The 25475-nt window shown below is 46.4% G+C and overlaps 1 protein-coding gene across 6 annotated transcripts in view; it reads left to right on the top strand.

Moving 5' to 3' along the window:
* Nucleotides 1-24326, top strand: part of SFR1 (SWI5 dependent homologous recombination repair protein 1) — a 29734-nt gene extending 5408 nt beyond the window's left edge. For 4 of the 6 annotated variants that reach the window (XM_088448726.1, XM_088448724.1, XM_088448727.1 and 1 more), the window contains 3 exons: nt 7220-7334; nt 21148-21519; nt 23093-24326. In XM_088448726.1, the coding sequence (XP_088304852.1) occupies nt 7242-7334; nt 21148-21519; nt 23093-23281 (654 nt within the window). In that variant the 5' untranslated portion in view covers nt 7220-7241 and the 3' untranslated portion in view covers nt 23282-24326. Of the gene's footprint in view, nt 1-7219; nt 7335-10397; nt 10584-19136; nt 19312-21147; nt 21520-23092 lie in introns of those variants that run through there. The other 2 variants (XM_088448728.1, XM_088448729.1) reach the window with 2 other exon arrangements.
* The last annotated feature ends 1149 nt before the right edge of the window (nt 24327-25475 follow it).

Genomic DNA, 25475 nt, shown 5'->3' with positions numbered 1-25475 from the left:
GGTAGCCAGACGCGCTGCGTGTGGCGTTCGTCGCACTCCCCCATTAGCAAGCCCGCCGCTGGCAGCAGAAGGTTAGTGACTCCTGGCACTCTTGAGTAACAAGGTGACCAGGAGGAAATGACAGGCGGGCATTAAAAGCACTAAACAGTGCTGAAAGACGCAAGAACAGAGGGGGCGGAGCCTAACATGCAGTTCTGCTCCTGCCTCCCAGCAGCCCCAGCGGTTCCAGAAGGAGGCTGGTGGGCATTTTACAAACACAAGGCTGCTGACACACGCAGAGAAAGAGACTTGTCTGCCCAGATTGTGCCTGCACAGTGGGGATAGACTTGTGAAGACCAGGTCGGACTGTGTTTACACAGTGATTACAGCATTATATTGTGTTAATAACGCTGGTCGGGCGGAGTTGATAGCAAAATTTCCCTCTATGCCCATATCTCTTCTTCAAACAGTCTCTCTCTGTGTGTTTGTCTGTATCACTACTTTTCTCTGTGTGTCTGTGTACAGTGAAGTGGTAGAATAACATCTAAGGCTGCACAAAAAACTTTCTCCTGTAAAAATTGTGCAGAGAAGTTTACACAGGGACTATCATCCAGTTCCCTGTTGTGTGAGAAGTGTGTTTCAGAGACAGACTGCAGAATCCCGACAAAATTCATGGACTGATCAAATTACATCAGTCATGTCTCAAATGTCTGCAGAGCTAGAAGCTTCTCGTAGGGAGAGAGAGGTTGAAAGATCTCAAAGGTCTGCCTTCTCTGAACCAGACTGGGCGCGGTCTTTAGCCAGGTCTGTGGAAGGGCTCACAAGGGATATGTCAGCCCAGGTTCCTCCCATGGCATCGTCCTCTACTGTCCCTGCCAGGAGACTGATACCGAGACCTCTTATGTGGGATGATCCGGAAGAGGACCACATGCATGATACAGAGGAATGGGAGGTACAGGACCCTATAGAGGAACAGGTGCCAGAGGAGGCGGAGCCTGTATATCAGGGGGTAGAGGCGCTGATTGCAGCGATACGCCAGTTGTTACATGTTGAGGACAGGGATCCTGTAGAGGTTAGGCCGTCTATCTTTAATAAAAAGCAAAGACTGGCAGTCTCCTTTCCAGTGTCTGAGGAATTGGACGAGATCCTTACCTCAGCGTGGAAACACCCTGATAAAAAGATTCATATTTCAAGAAAGCTTTTATCATACTATCCCTTCGTCTGTCAAAAAAGACAGTGCTCCCTGTTCCAGGGGCAGTGTCTTTAAAGGAGCCTTCTGACAGGAAGTTAGAAACTACCTTGAAGTCAATGTACACTGTAGCAGGGATGTCTCTTCGACCCGCATTAGTCAGCTGTTGGGTCAACAAGGCGGTGGAAGCATGAGCTACACAACTCGCTATCTCCCGTGGTTCCAGAGGCAGGGGTAGAGCCACTGCATCCTCCTCCCAGCAGGATAAGGCTTCAGTTAAGTCTCCAGCATGACGCGCTCCCTTCTCTCCTAGGGTGGGAGCTCACCTTTGCAATTTCAAAGAAGTTTGGATCGAGTCTTGCCAGGATGCGTTGGTCCGGGACATCATTATTCAGGGGTTGAAGCTAAATTTTCGGATTCAACCAAATCCTCGTTTTTTCACAAACAGGCTGTTATACAGGAGGCGATACAAAAGCTACTGTCTTCTCGAGTAATAGTGCATGTCCCTATCCACCAGCAGGGTCAAGGCTTTTTTTCCAGCTTGTTTGTGATTCCGAAGCCAGATGGCTCGGTGAGACCCATTCTGAACTTGAAACATCTCAATCCTTATTTGCGGACTGTCAAATTCAAGATTGAGTCTCTGCAATCCGTCATTGCAGGGCTAGAGAGGGGCGAGTTTCTCGTATCCTTAGACATAAAGGATGCTTATCTCCACATACCCATTTAGCCTCAGGCATTCATTCGGTTCGCAGTGCAGGCCTCTCATTTTCAATTCCAGGCCTTACCTTTTGGTCTTTCATCAGCACCAAGAAGTAATAATGGCCCTTCTTCGGATACAAGCGGTTACTATCGTCCCTTACTTGGATGACCTACTCCTCAAGGCTCCGTCAGTCTCTCAGTTACTGCAGGACATCCGGGTAGCACAGAGTCTGCTGTTGCAACACGGATGGATCTTGAATTACCAAGAATTTCATATGCAGCCTACACAGCATCTGCCTTTCCTAGGGATGATTTTGGACACAGTAGAGCAGAAGGTATTTCTTCCGCAGGAAAAAGTCTCCATCCAACACATGGTGCGATTGATACTGTGACGTCGCAGGGTGTCAGTGCACCTGTGTATTCGCCTTCTGGGAAAGATTGTTGCGTCCTTCGAGTCCATCCAATACGGGAGGTTCCATGCCCGTCTATTCCAACTGCACCTCCTCTCTCAGTGGTCAGGGTCCCATCTCTTCCTTCACCAGCGAGTTCAACTGTCACCCAGGACTCGGACATCTCTCCTTTGGTGGCTGAATTCCTCTCCCCTATTGGCAGGCAAGAGATTTGCATTGTGGGAATGGATTCTCCTCACCACAGATGCCAGTCTGAGAGGATGGGGGGCAGTGACTCAGGGAAGCCACTTTCAGGGCCACTGGACGCAGTACTGCCCATAAACATGCTGGAGCTAAGAGCTGTGTCCTATGCTCTTCAGGTGGCACATCCTCTGTTGAAGGGCCAGGTCATCAGAGTGCAGTCCGACAACGCCACGGCTGTGGCGTACATCAACAAACAGGGCCGTACCAACAGTTGGTCCGCCTTGAGGGAGGTAAGCTGCATTTTTCTCTGGGCAGAGGAATATGCAGTAGCGATATCAGCAAATCAGCAAATATCATACCAGGGGTAGAAAATTGGGAGGCCGATTTCCTCAGTCGACAGGACATTCATCTGGGAGAGTGGATTCCACAGGTCTTTGATTCAGCGTTGGGGTCTCCCTCAGGTAGATCTTATGGTTTCGAGACTGAACCATCAACTGCCACGTTACTGCTCCAGGACAAAAGATCCACAGGCAGTGGCGGTGGATGCTCTAACAGCTCCTTGGTGGTTTCAGTTTGTCTACCCGTTTCCACCACTCCCACTCCTTCCCTGTCTGCTGCAAAGAATCAAACGAGAAAGGGTAAAGGTTCTCTTGGTGGCTCCAGACTGGCCCAGACGGGCGTGGTATTCCAACCTACGTCTTCTACTGATAGACGACCCGTGGCCTTTTCCTCTGCAAGAAGATCTGCTGCAACAGGGTCCGTTTATTTATCAGGACTTAAAGCGGCTTAGTTGACGGCGTGGCTGTTGAAAGGGCTATCTTAAGAAAGAAGGGTATCCCTTCCAGGGTGATTCCTACTATGTTAAGGGTTAGAAAGGAAGTTACCTCTAAGCCCTATCATCGTATATGGAAGGCATATGTCGCTTGGTGTGAACGCAAGGGTGCGCCTCCGTCAGAATTCAACTTAGCCAGTCTGCTTCTTTTTCTACAGGCAGGTTTAGCAGCAGGTCTTTGTCTGGGATCTTTAAAAGTTCAAGTATCGGCCTTGTCGATTTTCTTTCAAAAGCGTCTAGCATTATTACCGGATGTCCAGACTTTTCTACAGGGGGTTGTCAGATTACAACCTCCGTTTGTACCTCCTACGGCCCCATGGGATTTGGATTTGGTCCTCTTTTTTTCCAATCTTCCCTATTTGAACCTTTACAGACAGTGGAATTAAAATTTTTATCATGGAAAGTGGTTCTCCTGTTGGCACTCGCCTATGCTAGATGTTGTCCGGGCTCTTCGGATTTATGTTGATAGGACGGCATCCCTCCGGAAGTTGGATACGCTGTTTGTTCGATATGATATGGCGCTGCCGGGCTGGCCGTCTTCTAAGGCTGCTATTTCTAGATGGATTCGTCTGGCAATCAGACAAGCTTATCTGGCTGCATCAAAGCAACCACCTACTTCAATCACAGCGCATTCTACGCGCTCGGTGGGTCCTTCGTGGGCGGCTGCTCGCGGGGTTTTCCTGACTCAGCTTTGTCGAGCGGCCACTTAGTCGGGACGGCATACTTTTACAAAGTTTTACCGTTTTGACACGTTTGCGGCATCTGCTTCATAGTATGGCTGCACGTTTTGCAGGGTTCTCAGCGCTCTCCTGCCCGGGATGTGAGCTCTGGGACATCCTGACTGTACTGAGACTCCAGTGTCCCCTAGTGGATGAAGCAGAAAACAGGATTTTGGTACTTACTGTTAAATCCCTTTCTCAGATTCCACAGGGGACACTGGACGCCCACCCTGCGCTGTTCCACCTGCACTTGTTATTGTTCTGCCAGGTTTGGACAGTCAGTTTTTTCTTTAAGGTCTGCTTGATTTGTTTGCACATTTGCTTGTTGTTTATGTTTCTAGTTCTCTTCTCCTCTGTTATTCTATTTCCAGCTCTCGGGCACAGTTTATTAAGAATGACCTGTAGGGGGTTATAGAGGGGGAGGAGCTAGCTACTATTCAAATTTATTAAAGTGCCAGCTCCCGGTTATCCTACATCTATACCCCTCTGTACTGAGACTCCAGTGTCCCCTGTGGAATCGGAGAAAGGGATTTAATGGTAAGTACCAAAATCCTGTTTACTGCTGACGCGCATGGGGTATTCAGTTTGTGCACTAACTAGCTACACAAGTTACTGTAAGCTTTCTGTTCCCATACACTAGTGCTGTCTTGTTTCAGATAGATGCGCTAAATTCCCAGAAGCTCTTATATACAGCTAATATATATGTGTTTTTTCGTATATGCATCATGTGCTGTAAAACCATTGAATTCTGGTGTAATCACTTTAGTGCTAATGAGGAATACTTATACTTTATAAGGAATAATGACTTGGGGGAGACGGGCATATTTCTACCGGCCCCTGTGCCATTTTTCCACAGTGTCCCCCCAAAAAATCTGCGGGGACAGTATTTGGGAGCCTGCAAGTGGGGCTACTATCTGTGGAGCTGTATAAAAAAATATATTCTGTGTAGCCTGCAAGTGGGGGCAGTATCTGAGGGTTGTATAATAATAATTTATTTGGTGCCAGCAAGTGGGGCCTCTAAGAAGAACATAAATTATTTCAAATTTAAACCATTATAAGGTCAGGATTTAATACATTTTATTATTGCGAAGGCCCCCTCCTGTCTACTTATTATTTTGAAGGACGCCTACTCATTTTGTCCCCTGTATTTCCAAGACTAGGACTGGCTTGCTGAGCCCAGTGGTGGTTGTGCAAAATACAGGGGACCCCTACGTATTTTGTCCCCTGTGTTTTCACAACCAGGGCTGGCTCTGAAAATTCCGGGGCTGGTTGTGCTTTTAGGGGGGGACCCAACGTCATTTATAAAATAAATAAATAAATAAATGTACTGTACAAACAAGCTTTTAACACACTGATCTGTGCATGCATCTGTGTCAATAGTACAGCCCCCTATTGAAATTTTGAGGATATCTTTAAGATGGTTGTCAGGTGTTTGGGACAGCAAACAATATATCGTTAATGATTTGGAAATCGTTAACTACGCAAGATATATGGTTGAACAGTGTGTATGCACTATAGCATTAGTCCAGGAGTTCAAGGGAAATCGTTGACGATATCGCATCGTTTGCAAGTCGTTTAATGTGTACCCAGCTTTAAACTCATTCATAAATACTATACTTTGTCCTTATTGATTATACATTTATGAGCATGGCCCTCTTACCTCTTTGTTAATTCATTATTGCCCAATAATTTATTTATCACTGTTCCTTTCTGATTAGTAAGCTCTGTTGAGTATGCTAGTGCATAGATAAAACCAGTATATGTCTCTATGCATGAGACTGTCCATTAAGAAGGAAAGAAATCAGCAATGTGCACCTAGTAGGGGGGATCTGGAACTTTTTACTATATAAGCCGCATTGCTTCTGTTTTTAGCAGCATGAGCTGCTGTGTTGCTAAGGGGATACAGGGCTGCTGTGTTGCTAAGGGGATATCCCTGTGGACGCGATGCCGGCGCTGATATTACCAACGCCTTTTACAATCCCGACTCTGTTTTCCCGACCGCGGGATACAGAAGGTATGTAGCAGGGGAGGGTTAGGTTAGGCACTAAGGGGGATTGGGTTATTTTTAGGGTGCGGGAAGGGGGAGGTTGGGTTCAGGCACTAGGGTGGGAGGTTAGGGTTAGGCACCAAAGAGGGAAGGTTAGGTTGGGGAGAGGGGGAAGGTTAGCATACTGAACAACAAGTGTCGGGATTCTGCCAGCTGCCAGCATCCCATACCCAACCCTTTGCGAAGTACAGTGCTGGTGCCCATTGCCCTTTAAAAGGAGCCTCTAAAATTCAGTGTCATTGTGGAGAAGGAACTACCAGGGGACCATACTATAGCATCTCTTGAATTTTGTACAAATAAAAATGTATATAGAATACTGATCATTATACAACTTGCTGCAACTGGGAACCTTGCTTTCTGTGTAACCATGAATGTAGTGTTCATTGTGTGTATTGTAGCTCCCGTCTAAAGAGCCTAGGAGCTTTGCAAATGTTTTGTGTGACCAATTGAATCGCCTCCTTAATTCCCGCGACAGCCCCTTTCTCTTGCCCTGTGCGACGAGTCTTGCGGTTTCTGCGGCTAGCCAGAGCTGGTGTTAAAGCTGCGTGACAGGCCGATGTTCGTCACTAGTACTGATGTATACGCAGAAAAGCGAGGTTGGGCGGATATGAGGAAGCAGCAGTGGGCGTCCCCTTGCAAGCACGGTGTTTGGCAAGAAGCATATTTTTGCAGCTGCGATCGCAATTTCGTACACTGCTGAATCAGGCCCATAGAGTACTTAGGTTTAGTATTTTAATCGCAAAGGAATTGGCATAAAGTCGCAAATTAACCTAACGGATGCATGGTACAAGGCATGGCGCGGGTTACTCATATAGGGCCCCTGTTTTTTTCTTTATTAACTGGATTACATACTTTTACCAAAATTTTGCTTCTTAATTCACTTTTAATGTACTATGTACTTAGGATTAGTTTTTTTTGTCATAAAGGAAGAAAAAGTTGCATGGCACGGCTAGGTCTCAAAGTCCGTGGTGAGCCAAATGCGGCTATTTGGCATGATTTGAGGATAGGTGTATGTGGTCACATCTATATGTGACATTAGACAAAAGTGTTACAAGGGCTTACTTCAGCACGTAGGGTTTTAACTTTTGCGTTCAATTTATTTACTTGTTTGTGTGTTTCTTTGTATTGATTATTTATGCATCATATATTTATTTTTAATAGGAGAGCTTGGATCAAAACGGCAATGGATACTCCTTCCACATGCTCTCCATCACTTAATAATTCCAAGAAGCATTTTGGCTCCCCAGATCCTCAAAGCAACACATCTGTTAAACAAGTAAGAGTTGAAGCCTTACTTACACTTACCGGTGTGGGGTGGGGGTTCTACTTTGCATTGCGGTGCTATGGCGATTGTACAATGGATTTGGCAGCAATTTCTGTGTACTTGCTAGAAACAGCTGAGCTGGACTGGATGGATCCAGTGTTAGCCAATGTATTTCTGCTTTCCCAAGCAACTTACTGTGAAGCTACCACACCATTAACATTATTCAGTATTGTTCAAGTTACTCTATTCCTGGGACAAACTGCACATTAACATAGGCAAACGCAGGGGGGTTCCAGTTGACCAGAAACCCCTCCCTCCGGCCAGCATCTCAACTTATGCCCAAAATAACAGTAGTATATAATAAGATTTTACTAGAGCTGGGGCCACAACATGTGGTGTAAGAGACAGAATGGAGCTGTTGCGCATTCCCAGCTCAGACAGTTTGGCCCTACTGTTGTATCTAATGACTTACTGTGATTGCTGGCCCTGTTTATGTCTGAAGTTTTACATACACTGCACTTTCTATAAGGCAGACTATAGCTTGTTTGAGCTGGTCACTCTGACAATCAAGCCTTTGGAAACCCCCCCTCTTGTTACCCTGTAATGGTGCCAGTATTACTGTTCGTTATATTTTCTTTTTTTTCCCTCTGTGTATACAAGGTACAAGCCAGACATGGTATGTACAAAAAAAATACCATTCTGCTTTGGTCTAAAGAAGATTAAACAAAATGGTGGCTATGCAATAAACAAATGTGTGGTCACAATGCCCAGACGCCACCGCTAATTATGGTAACCCAGCATATTTTGCTGCACACCTCTGTGGAGTGCAACATTGTTGATTGAGAGGCGCCAGAGAAATGGTCGGAACGCCAGCACCTTGTAGCCGTCACCACTACTTGAATTGCCTTGTTATTTCTATCTAGAGAGGTTGACTCCCATGTCTAAGGTAGATTCAAGGTAATATATACTAGAGGGGGTAAATGATGGTGGGTAGTTGAAACAAGCAATAAAAAAATGACTAATATACCTACTGACCAATCAGCTTGTAGTCATCATTTACCTAGAACAGTCTATAGAATTACAGTTATAAGCTGGTTGGTTTCTATGTCAAGATCTCCACTTTATCTCTATCGAATGTTTCATACAGTACATCTCCCCACAAGGTCACCAAGGGGTCACGGCGGACGAAGGGCTTTGTGTGCGCTATCAAATTCTATTTGTGTACCAGGATTTAATTGAAAAGTTATGTTAGAGCCTTCATAATTGTTGTGTGGCTTGTTTTCTTTTCCTTTTATTGACTATGGGTCTGATTCAGAGTTGTACATTATTCCAATGTTTACTGTGTTAAACGATCATCAGTAAACCACGCATGCGTCAAGGTACATAACCATAGTAACTCGCAGCGAATATTTACTCGCAGTGTGACAGTCGGGGAGTGTTTGGGGGAGGTAACAAGGAGTGGAGGCAAAGAACACGGGCGTGTCACACCCTGCGACTGCGATCCTGTATGCAAAGAATATGGCTCTGGCGTCTCAATTTCAATGTCCATTCTGCGGGACCATAGACTCACTCAGGACTGAGACATTTGAATGATCTGCGACAGATGCTGCATCTTCATGGGCGTCTCCATACATCTTCCGGTGGCTGGGAAATTTGCATATTTTCGCATGACAGCCGCGTACAAATTCTCAGCTCCCACGGCATTAGCGCACAGCTCTGAATCAGGACCTATGCTAAACACAGGATTGCTAAGGTCTATTAAATTGCTATGGTCAACAACTCCACGTTTCCAAATCACCCTGGATCTGCTTTTCATGCTGGTTATTTATAATATTGCCTAAATAATTTTATTAGGTTTTTGTATTTTTTTCGTTTCTTGCAAAATAATTCCATGGTATAAGGCAGTTAATGAAACCAGTTTTCTGGAATTAAAAAAACCCAAAAAAAACAATTATAATTTAATTTTTTTTTTTCTGTGTAAAATGTTATATTTTACAACATAATGCAAAATCAGAGATTTTCTCATGTGGCCTTGAAGTGTTGGTTTTCTTAAACCTAGCCATGTGCTATACCAAATTAAAGCCCGTCATGTCCTGAACAAAATGTTTTTTGATAATTTCCTTAGCCTGGCCTGGGAAAATTAGGTTTTTGTATGCTCATAAATTCCAAATATTTATGGATTTTTTAAACTTTCAAACCCTTAATATGAAAAAAAAAAATACACGATATTTAAAAAAACATGAAATGTATATTTGAGACACCCTTATAGTATTAAACATGTGCAAAGAATAAAAATAAATGGTTAGGTCATTTTTAATGGCCCGTGCACACACATTCCACCAGGCCACAATTTCAATAACATTTAATAAGTGTATATTGTTAATGTTGGTGAGAGTATTACTTGATATGCAACTATGGAACCAGTTATATCTGCCTGCTTTAGTAAGAAAGTACAATACAGCAGGCAAAGGAGGGGCGCCATTAGTAAAGTAGGAGGTACTTCATGCTCAGCAAAATATTTAGCCCACAAAATGGATTTTTCCGTTCTGTGTAGGTAATTGGTTCACTTGGCATGCTTGTGGGCAATTCAATTGTTTTGGGCACCTGTAGCTACCATTTAAACGGACCGGGAGCTATTCAATTGTTTTGGGCGCCCAGCCCCACACCCTCCTTTAGGCAAGTAGATCTGCCTAAAATAAGGCTTTGGGGTTGGGCGCGAGTGCCGGACGTGCCTTAATTGCAGCGCACCCGGCACTTAGCACGGGAGAAGCTTTACGCAGCTAATCCCTTGCATTTGGGTGCTAGAAAGCAGCCATCTCAACCAGCTCAGGGCTTGTCACGCAAACAATTGAATAGGTCCTGTCACTTTAGACAGGAGAGACAAGCGCCCAAAACAATCGAATTGCCCTTTTATCTCTTGGACAAACCTCATCTATTTGTAAATATTACAAGCTTTAATGCACTTGGGTGATAGCTAAGTTTGTGACATGCTAATGTATCTTCCTATAGTCATGTAAATAATGCATGTGGTCAGACAGCATACAGCTAATCAAAATTGTTACTTTTTTGTGAAAGTGAAGCAAATGCTGAAGATAAACTTTCGCCGTTGATCAGGATAAATAGGAGATCTGAAATATCACCTTGGCCGAAAGCAGCGGCTTTATAAATATGCAGAGGGGGGATCGACCACACAGACCAATAAGAGACTCTTATCGGAAAAATTAATTAAATTATCACTGGAGACATGGCCACCGGCATAAGGTATTGGGGGGGGGGGCACACTGCACAAGGCACGCTTGTGTGAATGCTGCTTCATATTGTCCCCTAAATCATAGAGCTCACATAATATTGTTATAATTTAAGATAACATATTTTTCTTTACTTTATAGCTCATAAAATGTGTTTGAAAGAAAAATGTGTTCTTGATTCCCCAGGGTAGAACAGATGGCAGATATGATTGCCCCACACTTTTTAAGTTGATAAATGAGACCTTGACTAAACATTTAGGTATCTCTAACTTATCTGTGCTCATAGTTGGTGTTTATTTGAAACTGGGAACTTGAGATGACTAAGCCTTACTGCTCCATTTTTACTTACTGAAATAATGATCTTGTTTTTTATATTTTGGGCCTGGGGTAGCTATTTGACAAGACCCTTAAGCAGCACGTAAGGTTAAAACACTGACTAAGAAAGACACTATGTTAGAATCGCCTTTGCTTGCAAGAGTTAAAGGGTCATAAAACGTAACATACAAGTCACTGCAAAATAATTCTTGCAATATTTAGAGGAATTAAAAGAGCACACGCAGGTAAACGCTAAACTTGAACAGATTTTCTCCTTTCTATTAGTAGGGCCCTGTGAACTGCATGTTGAGTACAGGTCGCTGCTTTTAAATCTGTTTGCTTCTGTTTTTTTGTGCAAGTTCAAATAATGAGGCAAACTCAATCTGTACACGCCCCCTCCCCTCCCAGCGACTACCTGGAAGATGATGGTTGTTCAGTGTATATGAATGACCATCATCTACAGTAGGGGTCTTCATCCTTTAGGACAGTGTGGGCCACATTCAACGAAGCCCAAAGGCCACTAAGCTATACTGCGGTATTTAGACTCTGCCCCCTCCTCACACAATTATGTCCCATAAATGCACCCTTCTACAGTTATAATTAGGTTCCAGAACGCCACCCTCCGCCCACAATTATAATTATGCCCCATAACTGTCCTTCCTCCTCCATTAATTATGTCAGATAGTTGCTCCCATTCTCAAACAATTATGTCCCATAACTGCCCCCCTCTGCAGTGCCCCTGATACAGTGGCCCCAGTAGTGGTCCCTCCTATGCAGTGTCCCCAGTAGTAGTGCCCCCAGTAGTGGTCCCCCCTATGCAGTGGCCCCAACAGTGGTCCTCATTATGCAGGGCCCAAAGTAGAAGTGCCCCCAGTAGTAGTCCCCACTTTGCAGCGGCCCCAGTATTGGTCCCCATTATAATGTCCCCACAGTAGTAGTCCCCCCATGCAGTGTCCCTTATATTGCGTCCCATGTAGTGGTACCCCTATGCATTGCCCCCAGTAGTAGCCGTCCCTATGCAGTGTCCCCACCCCTATGCAATGCCCCTTACATATATAGGACAAAGACACCAAAAAAAAAACCCCAACACTTAACTGAATCCCCGCTCCTGCCGCTGTCCGCTACTCCGTCCGGTGTCCTCCCGGCCCGCTCTGCCCTATGGGAGAGACATCATGACATCTCTCCCATCACCCACTGTAGGAGCCGGAAGGCAGAGCTCATGAGTGAGCTCCAGCCTGGCTCCTGCAGTGGGCGCAGCAGCCAGTGAGAGTCTGACTCTCAGTGGCTGCCAAAACAAACACACTGCCGCCAGTGGCGGTGTGTTTCTCTCTGTGTAGTGCGGACCACACTTACTGCGATCCACACTACACTAACCATCGGCGGAGAACGGCTCTGCGGGCCACAGGTTGTAGACCCATGATCTGCAGATATATCTGCTATGTGTGTACCCACCGTTTACAAAAAACAAACAACTATATGCAACAAAAACTGGTTAATGATCACAAAGTACACAGTATGCAAGCCACAGAAGTTTTATTACTCTTCTTACACTATCACAGTGGTCACATATAGCCACATCATTTAGGTGAATGGACATTCGTGTATACTGATATCTGTTTCTTTGATCCCGATGTCTGTAGAAGGGTCTTTATAGGAACCTCTGTGATAGCTTAGTTCCCAAATGGTGCCCACTGTATATGCCTAAGCTGTAGCTAGCTATACAAATTCATTATGGGGTTGTTTTAGGAATTTTATCCCACATCTGTTCTATATTGCCAGCCCTCCTCAATTGGACAGTCCTGTTAGCTTCCCATTTTGCCATGCAGCATCCAGACCAAGAGAGTCTTCAGTAGAGTATGACTTTAATCTGTCTGCTTAACTAGGAGAATTTGCAAGCCACGCCCCAGGATCTCCCCATTAAGTCCCGCAGCTGCTTAACATAGCTTTAGGCCAAAATACCTATGGTTATTTTACTTACAGTGTATTCAGACTTACTCTAGCTTTTTACACGTATCAATTCTAGTTCTTTGGTCCTCCATTTGTCCTTTGTAGGCAGGTATTCACGTCACACATCCTATAGGATATATAATATAAACACAACATGACCATATAGTGTAGTATATTAAAACCCCAAATTAATTAACCAAAAGACAATAGGTAATATGCGGAAATAAAACGCCAGTATTGCACTGGGGATCGTGGCGGGAGGCCAGAGTCCGTACTAGCCGGACTCTGGGGACCTCCCTGGACTGCTGCTGGAGACGCCGGGGAGTGACAGGTAAGCCGCGTGTCGCTGATTAGCAGTGGCTCGCGGGTGCCTGTAAAATGCAGTTCTATGCCCCCCGGTCTGTCCCCAAGCTAGCGGTGTCGGCGGGCTCCCCTCCATCGGAGGAATACCCCGTCAGTCCACTAGACCACCAGGGTTATTTAGCGGCAAGCGGGATGCCGGCAACCCGGGGGTTAATAGCTAGCCAGGGGAGGAAGCCTTCCCTGCTTAGTGGCTCCTCCCCTCAGCTCAGAGCGCCTTTCAGCTCGTAGTCTGGCGTCGCTGAGCTGCAGTTACTCGGCCACTCCTCTGAGGTCTCTGGGGCCATTTTCTCTGTGGCAGCGCAGACCTCTCAGGGAGCACGCGGACCGGTCCCCCTGTGTACCTCTCCCCCGATCAAGGACAGTGTACACAGCGCTATAGCCCTCCCAGACACTGAATCTGGGCAGGTTGATTGTAGTGGAAAGGTGCAGTGAGTATATCTTCCTGCATGGTATGTGACTTTTGCTAGTGCTGCCTGGCTGTGCTTATTTCTACTTACTGTCAGCCTATATCTATCCGTTTACTTCTCCTACAAGCCCTACAGGTGTGTGGGGGAGAAGCGTTTCTACAGACCTCACCTATATAAATCACGTATTTGTGAGGTCCGTCACATACAGTTGTGTGCTACACAGTACCATATTGTGGGCTGTTGTTCAGCACACTGGTGAGTGCGCTTGATTCTGCTGTTGCCAGATATATTTATTTATATAATATATTTTGTCATGTTGGAAGAGGAAATTGAGCACTCCGTGGCTCCGGTGTTGGTCTCCTGCGGACGCTGTTCTGCAGGAGTGGATAGGGAGGATTTGTCACAGGATGGCCTGTGTAGACTGTGCCAGGTGGTTCCTGGCCCATCAAAACCTCCTATGACGCAGGAACCACCATGGGCGATGTTTTCTTAGGTGCTGGTGTCTATTGCGGACCGTCTGTCGGTCCCGACTGCTGTCCCTACTAGGGCGTTGCCCCAGCCAGCCATTCCCCGGGTGTCCCGCAATTATTGCGGAGCCCCCCCCCCCCCCCGGGTCTCAGTCTGTTGGTCCTTACGTGGGGTTACCTAAGTATATACAGGCTTCCCCTGTGACGCAGCAGTCTGTGGTGTCCTTCCAGGCCCCTGTGGCGGCTCCTCCACCCTGGGTGGATGTGCTCTCCAACTCAGTACAAAATTTGGCGGCCGCGTCTTCGGCTTTTCAGTCAATGTTGCAGAGTGACATGCCTTCAAGGGTGTCAAAACGCACACTAATGGTGCAGGCGGCCCATTTATCGGACTCCGAGGGGTCCTCAGATGATGGGGAGGTTCATGAAGACACTGACTCGGACACATCGTTCCAGGAGGTAGATACCAAGTCATCCATTAATGTGCGAGCACTGGTTAGGGTGGTGCGAGCCATTCTCCTAATAGAGGATGAGGCACCAGCTCCTAAGTCGAAGTATCCTAGTTTAAAAAAAACTAAGGTGGCTTCTGCAGTGTTTCCCGTCTGATCAGTTGACTGATCATATGGCGGTGGCTTGGCAGGCGCCCAGTAAGAGATTCCTGCCACAGAAGCGGTTGGCTTCTAATTATCCTTTTCCTGAGGCACATTGTAAAAAATGGGAAACTCCACCGGCGGTGGATTCCCATGTCACCTGTTTAATAAGGAGCGCTACTCTGCCATTACCGTCTATATCCTCGCTGAAGGATCCCACGGACAGAAAAGTTGAGACTTGCTTAAAGTCCATTTACTCCCTCTCAGGGGCAGTGGCCCGACCGTCCATGGCCATCTCCTGGGTGGCCAAGGCCATTGAGGGTTGGGCTAACGCATTAGAGGATACCTTTCCGGACGATGCTCCGGATGTCCAGAGGGCGTTGTTAGGACAGATGAGAGACGCTGCTTCCTACATTGGAGAAGCCTCTGGATGCTAGTCTGCTGACCTCTCGAGTATCGGCTGCAGCAGTGTCTGCCCGCTGATCCTTATGGCTGAGGTCCTGGAGAGCGGACGCTGATTCAAAGAAAGGTCTGGAGACCTTACCTTTCAATGGAGAATTGCTATTTGGTCCGGACTTGGACAAAATAGTGGATACCTGGCTAAATCCAAGTCAGCTTTCCTTCCTTCAGCGGCAACGCCTGCCAAGGTCCGGAGCTCGGCCTTTCGTTCCTTTCGGGTTCAGGGTAAGGCAAAAGGTCAGTCCTTCCCGAGGCAGTCGGCGGCTAAGACTGCCTCTAAACCCAAGAAGCAAGCCTGGAGTGCTCGGCGCCCTTCTTCCAAGCAGGAGGATAAACGTGCTGCCTGATGGGACGGGCCTCCCTCTGGGGGACCTCAGAGTGGGAGGCCGACTTCTCCAATTCGCCCAGTGTTGGCACAATACCACCACGGATGCCTGGGTTCAAGACCAAAGCTTCCCAGATTTAGGTGGCTATACAATCCTTGCTACAAGCAGGGGTCATTGTTCCCGTTCCGCAGTCTCAACGCGGAACGGGGTACTATTCTACTCTGTTTCTGGTACAGAAGCCCAATGGTGCTCTTCGCCCTATCCTGAATTTGAAGTCTCTGAACAAATACCTCAGAGTTCCCAAGTTCAGGATGGAAACGTTACGTTCCATCATTCTGGCGATGGAACCCGGGGATTACATGGTCTCCCTAGATATCCAGGACGCCTATCTCCACGTGCCCATAGCACCTGCACACCAGCGGTATCTGAGGTTTGCTATCCTGCAACATCACTACCAGTTTCGGGCGTTGCCTTTTGGCATTTCCACGGCTCCGAGGGTGTTCACCAAGGCGATGGCAATTATGTCCGCCCACCTTTGGGGCCAGGGTATACGGCTGCTGCCGTATCTGGACGATCTTCTTCTGCTGGCGAGCTCCCCGGAGGTACTTCTTCGACATCTCCACCTGACCATTGCTTGTCTTCAGGCACTCGGGTGGTTGATAAATTGGAACAAGTCATCTCTGATCCAAAGGATGGTCCATTTGGGAGCCCTTCTGGATTCTCGTCAGCAGAGGGTTTTCCTGACTCCAGAAAAGGTGTCCTCCCTACAACTGCGGATACACAGTTGCCTGAGCAGTTGCAGGGTGTCGGTCCACTCGGCAATGAGAGTCCTAGGGTCCATGGTGTCGGCATTCGACATGGTGGAGTTTGGCCAGTTCCATTCCAGGCCCCTGCAGGGGTAGATTCTGTCTGAATGGAACGGGTTACCTCACCAGATCCGATCCCAGACGCTGGTCTAGTCCCCGGAAGTGCGCCGGTCTCTAGTTTGGTGGCTTCAGACAGCTCATCTCATCGAGGGTCGCCCCTTTTGGATCCCGGACTGGGTGCTGCTCACAACAGATGCCAGTGTCCGGGGTTGGGGGGCAGTGACCGGCTCGTTGTCTCTTCAGGGCCGTTGGTCTGCGGAGGAAGCGGTTCTTCCCATAAACGTTCTGGAGCTGCGGGCCGTGTACAGGGCTCTGCTGTCGTCCGGCACCACTCTTCACGGAAGGGCGATTCAGGTGCAATCCGACAACGCCACCACGGTGGCGTACATCAATCACCAGGGAGGAACTCGCAGTCGGGCGGCGATGTTAGAAGTGTCTCACATCCTGGCTTGGGCGGAGTGCCACCTTCCTGCGATCTCTGCAGTCTTCATCCCGGGAGTCCTCAACTGGGAGGCGGACTTCCTCAGCCGTCACGACGTGCACCCAGGGGAATGGTCGCTTCACCCAGAGGTGTTTCAACTTCTCGTGGACAAATGGGGACTGCCGGAGTTGGACCTGATGGCCTCCCGTCACAACTACAAGTTGCCCGTTTACGGCTCAAGGACAAGGGACGCAAGCGCAAGTCTGGTGGACGCGCTGTTGGTGAAGTGGACATTTCACCTAGCGTACCGGTTTCCTCCGATCTCCCTGCTGCCTCGGGTACTAAGAAAAATCAAACAGGACGGAGGCACGTTTCTGCTGGTGGCTCCGATCTCAGGAGCTTGTCTATCGACGTGCCGTACCTTCTACCTCAGCGTCGGTGCTCCGATCTCAGGAGCTTGTCTATCGACGTGCCGTACCTTCTACCTCAGCGTCGGGACCTGCTGTCTCAGGGGCCCTGCCTTTACCCGGATCTGGGTCGACTGTCTTTGACGACGTGGCTCTTGAGACAGCCGTCTTAAGGTCCCGGGGATTTTCGAGCTCTGTCATCAGTACCATGCTCAGGGCGCGTAAAACTGCCTCCGCTCGGATTTACCACAGGGTGTGGCACACTTACTTTCAGTGGTGTGAATCCAGAAACTTTGATCCTCAGGTGTTCAGGGTTTCTAGGATTTTGGCATCTCTTCAGTCAGGTCTTGACCTGGGCTTACGTCTGGCTTCCCTGAAGGTTCATGTGTCAGCTCTGTCTGTGTGGTTCCAACGTAGGATTGCTACACTGCCTGATGTTGACACCTTTTTCCAGGGTGTTCTTCGAATCTAGCCTCCCTTTGTGCCTCCAGTGGCTCCGTGGGACTTGGCGGTGGTTCTTCGGGTCCTGCAGGTACCTCCGTTTGAGCCTCTTGAGTTAGTTGACCTCAAGTGGTTAACACTTAAGACTGTTTTTCTCCTGGCTATTGCTTCAGCAAGGAGGGTATCTGAGTTGGGGGCGCTTTCCTGTAGTCCCCCCTTCTTAATTTTTCACCAGGACAGAGCGGTGCTTCGCACTCATCCTGAGTTTTTGCCTAAAGTTGTCTCTAAGTTCCACATCAATCAGGAACTTGTGGTGCCAGCTTTTCAGTCACCTGACCTTACAGCTGGTGAGGCTTCATTGGATGTTGTCCGTGCTCTCAGAATTTATGTGGACCGGACTATTTCTGTTAGAAAATCCGATTCTTTATTTGTCCTCTTTGGTTTTCACAGGAGGGGTTGGCCTGCCAACAAACAAACTGTTGCCCGTTGGCTTTGTTCTGTTATTCGTGAGGCTTATATACAGGAAGGTTTACCTGTCCCAGCCTCTGTTAAGGCTCATTCCACTCGGTCTGTGGGTCCTTCTTGGGCTGCTAGTCGTGGTGCCTCCGCTGTTCAGCTGTGCAAGGCAGCCACTTGGTCTTCAATTCAGACGTTTTTGAGGTTTTATGCGTTTGACACCTTGGCCTCTCAGGATGCATCCTTTTGGGCGCAGGATTCTCCTTTCTGCACAGGAGCGTCCCCGCCCTTAGTTGAACTGCTTTGGGACATCCCCAAGGTCAACCCTGTGGACCCCCTATGGACCCTGAAGTAGAAAACAGGAGATATGGTAAGAACTTACCTTTGCTATCTCTGTTTCTACGAAGTCCATAGGGTCCACAGGGCGCCCGCCCTGACGCACCTGGCTTCAAATGGGCTGTGTGGCTGGTCACCGGTTTTTCAGTCTCCCATTTCTGTGAGTATGGTTTCTTGTGTGTTCCAGTCTTCCTTCTCTCTGTTTAGTCTCCTCCTCCGGCCTTGGCTGCTTACCAACTGGGGTGCCTGTGGCTCGGGGGCGGAGTATAGAGGACGGACCCAAGTGCATCCTGGGAGCAGCTAAAGCTTTAACTGCGTGGTGCCCGTGGATCCAGATCCAGCTATACCCCAAGGTCAACCCTATGGACTTCGTAGAAACAGAGATAACAAAGGTAAGTTCTTACCATATCTCCTGTTTTATCCAAAAGTATCAGGCAATTATTCACACAGTGTGAACTGAATCCGTGTCAGTTCCAAGCGCTATTTGCAGCAACCATTGTTTTGGAACAGCCTTAAGATTTGATGACACAATTAGTAGAGTGAAATACTACACAATGCCCAACTTGATAGAAGTAAATGTTTATATTTTGTTTTCTCTGCAATAGAAACAGATGGGCAATGGTGTAATTCCAAAGTTAAGGTGAAGGGATTTTTATCAGAACTTAGAATTGTGTTCAATCCTTCCCTTTGATAAGGGTAAAGGAATACAGTATTAACCTAGAGGTGCAGTAATTGAAAAAAATGTGGTGTGTCCAAAAAAAAGCCCTCTTGATGGGTGTTTTTAATGCAGAGGTTTTCGGCTCAATCCCGCAGCTCTCTGGTGTCCCGCTGAAACAAGGGTTACACAGGGTAGTGTGATCACACAGACTGGCATGTACCGTGTCCACTTCAACGCGTTTCTCTGCCTTTAATCCAAATCAGCGGCTTCCTCAGGAAGTAAAAGGTGTGTGTCTCCTATGTCTCCTACCATTTAAATAGTAGCTGTTGTCTGATTTTATTCAGCTGTGTCTACCTGACACTTCATTAGCCGATTACCTCTGTCCTGCAATATATTTCACCATGCATATTAAAACACTTCAGAAAGTGCATAATGAATTTGTATCAGTTCTGTGCTTGATACTATATTTCTCAAGTGTATGTAGAATGTTTAAAAACTTGCATTTGTCCATATTTATGACATATTTCATACACATTGTATAATATATATAAAAAACTCAGAAATACTTTTTCCTTTCTTTTTCCATCAATTCAGTTGTTACCGCAGCTCCTTTTATAGGACTTATCAGACTAAAATAAAATACACACCTAAACTAGACCAATAAATAAACTGTGTGTGTATGTATATGTGTGTATGTATATGTGTGTGTGTGTATATATATATATATATATATATATATATATATATACACACACACACTGATCTGAATCACAATTCTATCTAGAGCCATAAGACTAAAAAAGGGTATATATACATTCATATACCCATATCAACTGCTTAATTAATTTCTATACATTAATATTAATTAAAAAAAAATGTCCTTTCTGGAATGCATTTTGTCTCATAACTACTAGCTTAGCAGTCATTTATATTGATTCTAGTTATTGCTTTAGGCATATTGGCTACCAGGCTCCTGGGGGGGTTGTCCAGCCCTGGTAGTATATTGTGATGTACTGACATAGTATAGCTCATTATAATCCATTAGATGGGGCAGGAGAGTTTAGGGACCCCCCCCCCCCGGGAGGGTTAGGGTAGGGAAAGGGGAGGTTAGGGTTAGGCACCACTAGGGGGGGGGTTAGGGTTAGTCACCTCCCCCGGGAGGGTTAGGTTTAGGGTGCGGGGAGGGGGGGGTTAGGTTTAGGCACTAACGGGGGTAGGTTAGGCTTAGGCACTAGGGGGGAGGTTAGGGTTAGGCACCACTAAAGGAGGGTTAGGGTAGGGAGAGGAGAGGGTTAGGGTACTTACCTGCTGCAGTCGGGATTTCGATCTGTTGGGCTGCCGCTGTTGGTATTTGATCCGGCGGCATTACATACCGATTCCGTGCACAGATGACATAACCCAGGAACTTCATCAAATTGCTGTAAACACAACCGCTTACTATGTATGGTGATCAGATGTAATGAGATGCGTTTGGTAGGTGTCTTGTAGAGAAATAAACATGTACACCTACCCCTTCAAGCATTTTAATGGGGTATTAGAGTTGCCAAACGATTCCTTTAATTAGCAATATATATGATTTACACATGTTCTCTGCTAGTCAATTTTGACAACACGCGATGGTGAAATTGTGGACTTGAAGGCATCATCTGCCCTAATAAAGCTAACCAGCTGCATAACCTAGGTAAGTCATACATGTCACTTTATCAAATAGATCAGTTGGCAAGCCTGACCGGTTCCCTGACTGTTATTGAGCTGCCTTAGCAGCTATTCCCAAGGCAGTGAATTTTTCAAACACTTTACATATAAAATTAATTCTATATAGTGGGGAAGGGCTGGATAAAGGGGCGGAGCTGTGGGCAGAGGTATCCCGGCACATGCCAGGTCCATTTACTAGTATCTAATGTACATGTGATACCAAGCTGGGAAACGTAGCGTATTGCAGTTAGTCCTGCTTCGAAATGTGTATATTTTTTTTTTTTCGGGGGGAGGGGGTCCAGTATACAAGTACTTGGCAAGGTACACTTTTGTTTTATCCTTACTTCTATTTTCTTTTATACTATTCACTTTTATCTGCATAGCCACGGTGTAATTTATTTTATTAGACATGTTTTCTTTTTGCAGCCCATGAGCGCAACTCTTCGAGAGCGTCTCAGGAAATCTCGAAGATCTTTCAGTTCAACGTGTACAGTGGCAAAACGGCTAAAAATTGATGGTGATGAGCGCGAGACTTCGGTAAAGTGTACTGTGGATCCCTCATCGCCGCAGGACTTTGTCCAATCTTCACAATGTGTTCCTCAAACATCTAGTCCTCTCTCATCCACTGATGCAAACATTCCACAGGGCAAAACATCACTGGAAGCTCATGAACATGCAACTCCTAGTGACACCAATCCCCAGCATATGCGCCAGGGAAAAAGGGATTTGCTGAAGAGGGTTGAGGAGAAGGAAGAGGTTCTAAGGAGACTGAAAATGGTTAAATTATATAGGTCTAAGGTAATAGACTATTGCACCAGTGATTCTTTATCATGTTTTGGATAGGTTTATCTACAGGGGCCTGATTCAGTAGGGATCGCAACTGTGATCATGCACGCAGTCTCACTGTGAAGATATGCTAATGTCTGCGATCGCTATGCCATACGCAGCCTAACATCAGGGCCGAAACTAGGATTTTTGTCACCAGGGGCAAGACAGTAATTTGGCGCCCCCCATGTAATTCCCCCTGCAGTAGTGCCCATATTGTAATGCCCCCATAGTAATGCCCATATGTTAATACCCCCATAGTAATGCCCCTGTAGTGCCCACCATACAGTAATGCCCCTGTAGTGCCCATGCTCCCATATTAATGCCCCTGTAGTGCCCATGCTTTCATAGTAATGCCCCTGTAGTGCCCATGCTCTCATAGTAATGCCCCTGTAGTGCCCATGCCCCAATAGTAATGCCCCTGTAGTGCTCATGCCCCATTAGTAATGCCCCTTATTGCCTATGCCCCCATAGTAATGCCCCTGTGGTAATGCCCCTGCCCCCATAATAATGCCCCTGTAGTGCAGCTTATTAAAAAAAAAAAATACTTACCTTGAACCCCGCTCCTGCATCCAGCGTCGCGTCTGGTCCGCCGGCTGGTCCTTGGAACTATGGGGGAGATGTCATGACGTCTCCCCCATAGTGCCCATGGGGAGAGCCGGAAGCTGGAGTTCGGGAGAGAACTCCAGCCTCCGGCTCCGGCTACACCGCGTCGCTGCAGAGAAGGAGCCGGGCGCCCGCTGGTAATAAATATTACCAGCGGATGTCCGGCTTGGAGCCTCTCTGCAGCGCCGGGCTGGAGGTCACTGGCACCAGGTACAGCGGCTCACCCGGTGCACGTGCACCTCCAGCCCCCCCCTAGTTGCGGCCCTGCTAACATAAGGACGTCCACCTTACTTTACACACATCTGTAATACTTAGCAAGACTGCAAAACCATCAGTAACATCGAGTACAATCGCAGTCTCATGCACACTTGCACAAGGTCTGACCTTACTCAGGCATTGCTAACCTCGTCGCACGCAGTGCAAGCCCAAGCTGCGTATGGCATCGCATATTTATACACACCCCTGTAACAGCGTTCAAACGGACATTCGCCCACATTTTACCTAATTATGGTTACAGGTAATGCCACACAAGTGATATAGCCGCATAGTTTTATACAAGGTTCTTAATTGCGAAAGCACTGACCCATAAATTGAAATATGAAGCTAGAGATTGTATTGTAGAGTATTTGCTGGTTGTGCATCTCCATTCATTCAGGTTGTCAGTGCTTTCACAATTGAAAGCACCACTGCTCATGTGATGTTACCTTCATTGAGTTAATTACATACTCTACAATAGGATAATTGTAACGCAGCTGGCCAATAGTAACTAGTAATAAGTCTAAGTACAGAGAAAAGGATGGTATCCACTTGCCGTATGACAGGTATTTCACACTGGAATGTACAGTAGAAACCGTGAAAGCAAAACAGTACTGTATATTACTAATTTGTGTCATTGTGTCATAATACTGTGTTTTAATGTTATTTTTCTTTTCTAATTCAGAACAATCTGACAGAGCTGCAGTCCCTTATAGAGAAATGGAGGAAAAGTAGCCAGCTCTTGCTCTATGAAATACAAACGGCCTTATCTACCGAGAATAAAAAGATAAGTCTAACAGAACTGATAGAAAGCTGTGGGCTGGACCAGAAGTTATTGCACTACAACCGAGCAGAAGAAGACTTTGATCAATAATGTACTTAAAAATAACAACTGCAGAAAAAATTTCAAGGTTTCCTTTTTCTATGTATAGATTCTTAAATGTATATGTTCAATGGACAACCCTTTAGTTGTGCGTTATACGTTTCTGTAGCACCAGTGGCTGAGATGGAAAACACCAGACACACGTTGATCTTGCCACTCTACCCAACCGACTAGATCACTGTCCATTATGGCCTCACCTGGCTATATATATGACTCTTTATACTGTGAGTATTTATACATGTCACTTTGCGTTATTGTAACTGTTTGCTTTTCTATATAGTTATGATGATCTGTTTGTGAATTGCTTTCTGACTGCTCCTCTTGCAGACATTTCAGCACAACACCTATAACGGCTGGTACACACTAGACCTCATTAGCGATGGGACCCGGCGGGGGTACCGGCATCGGCAAGTGCATACTTGTTGATGACAGCACGGGCCATGCTGTATTCAGTAGCATGGTCCCCGCTAACTATATCGCCGGTCGGACCTCCATGCAGGGCCGACGGAGAATGTGGCTGACGACGCGTGAGAGCACGCATTGTCAGCAGCATAGTGGGTACACACTAGACAATGTGCCCGAGATGTCGCTCTGATCCGCCTGATCGGACGACATATCGTCTAGTGTGGACTGTGTACCCAGCTTAACTTAAGGGTTGATGTATCTTGTTTAAAATGTGTGAGTCCGGAGGTAATGTAAGTGTGGCACACAGCCCCACTTACTCTCAGGTACTGGGAGCATGCACTTCATTGGATCGAGTCTTTAGTGTCTAAATCGCTAACATCTTGCTGCTGCCTTCAATTTGTGGGCTATTACATATGCCCCTAAGAATCTGTCATTTGTTACTACTCTAGGTATCATTGTCAGCAAATGTTATGCTTGTAGATTCGGCAGCAAAAATGGATCTTAAAAACATGTAAGATCTTCTTTATACTGGTGTAGGCTGCAGCATCTGGGGCGCAGGCTAAAGGTTTTGGACAACCAGATGCATCATTGTTTGCCCACAACAACTGTTATTAAAGTGATCTAGTGGCCATTACTATTACATCTTTTGTTTTCTTTACAAAGTATTAAGTGTTTAACTTTATCCTGTCGGACTCTTGTAAACCTATGATGTCTATGTACTTATCCTTGGAGAGAAATAAAGTGGACGGAGATAAAGTACCAACTAATCAGCTCCTAAATGTCATTTTTCAAACACAGCGTGTAAAGTAACAATAGGAGCTGAGTGGTTGGAGCGTGCCGCTCCGTGTTGCAGGAAATTCAGCTGTCCGTATATCCACGGCCAGTTGACTCTGGGGTTTCTCCGGGTAAACGGGTGTTTGAGCTACAGCAAGATAAATCGTCAAGTGACGTCAACGCATTTCGTCTCTATGTCCTAGAGACTTTTTCAAAGGCACACTCCTATCCTGCACAGCGGTGATACTCTCTCCAATACATTTAATCTAGAGAGAGTGAGACTACCAGTTTGCCGCTCACACCAGCACACGTGCAGGCGGTTGCATACTCATACGGGAATACCACAACACTTACCCGGAGGTCCCGCAAACCATCAGTGTAGCTGAACGGAGCTCTGTTCTTGCGCTGGGACGCCAGCACAGCACATCTCGCACACAGGTACAAACAAAGGAAACAGCTACAATAACTCTTTTCCATTTTAGATGTTCAGAATGCATCATCTTAAATACTATTGACTTTCTTTTCTACAAGGACACAGTCAAATCTGCTAATATTACTAACAATGTATCCACAATTCATTTGGAACTGAATCACTTCACTTATGCTCATTTTATAACATTGTTACTGTTTTATACGCTTAGCAGATGATTTAAGCATGTATCCATGCACCTGATTTTACAAACACACCTTCACACTAAAATTGAATGGTGCAAAATGATCAAAGCCAAGATTTCATGCGATTCCCTTTAAACTAGAAGCCAATCACAAGTGGTCAGCATGAGGAAATATGTGATTGGCTGGCCAATGAAGGGGGAGTCCCAGTTAATCATTTAGTGCCCTTTGGCAATAGTGTGAGAGTGGCTTCTTTTGTACAGTATGACATTTTTTGTTTGTTTTTGTTTCCCATTTTGGCTATGATAAACCAGTAATAATTAAGTGGGAATCTCTTCTTCAAACTTAATTTCAAAATTGTGTCTTGTTAATTATCCTGACCCTCACAGACCAG

This window comes from Taudactylus pleione, unplaced genomic scaffold (genome assembly GCF_031769625.1).
Source record: "Taudactylus pleione unplaced genomic scaffold, aTauple2 ptg000464l, whole genome shotgun sequence".
NCBI lineage: Eukaryota > Metazoa > Chordata > Amphibia > Anura > Myobatrachidae > Taudactylus > Taudactylus pleione.
Note: the sequence above shows the minus strand (reverse complement) of the source record. Positions and strands in the feature narration are given on the sequence as shown.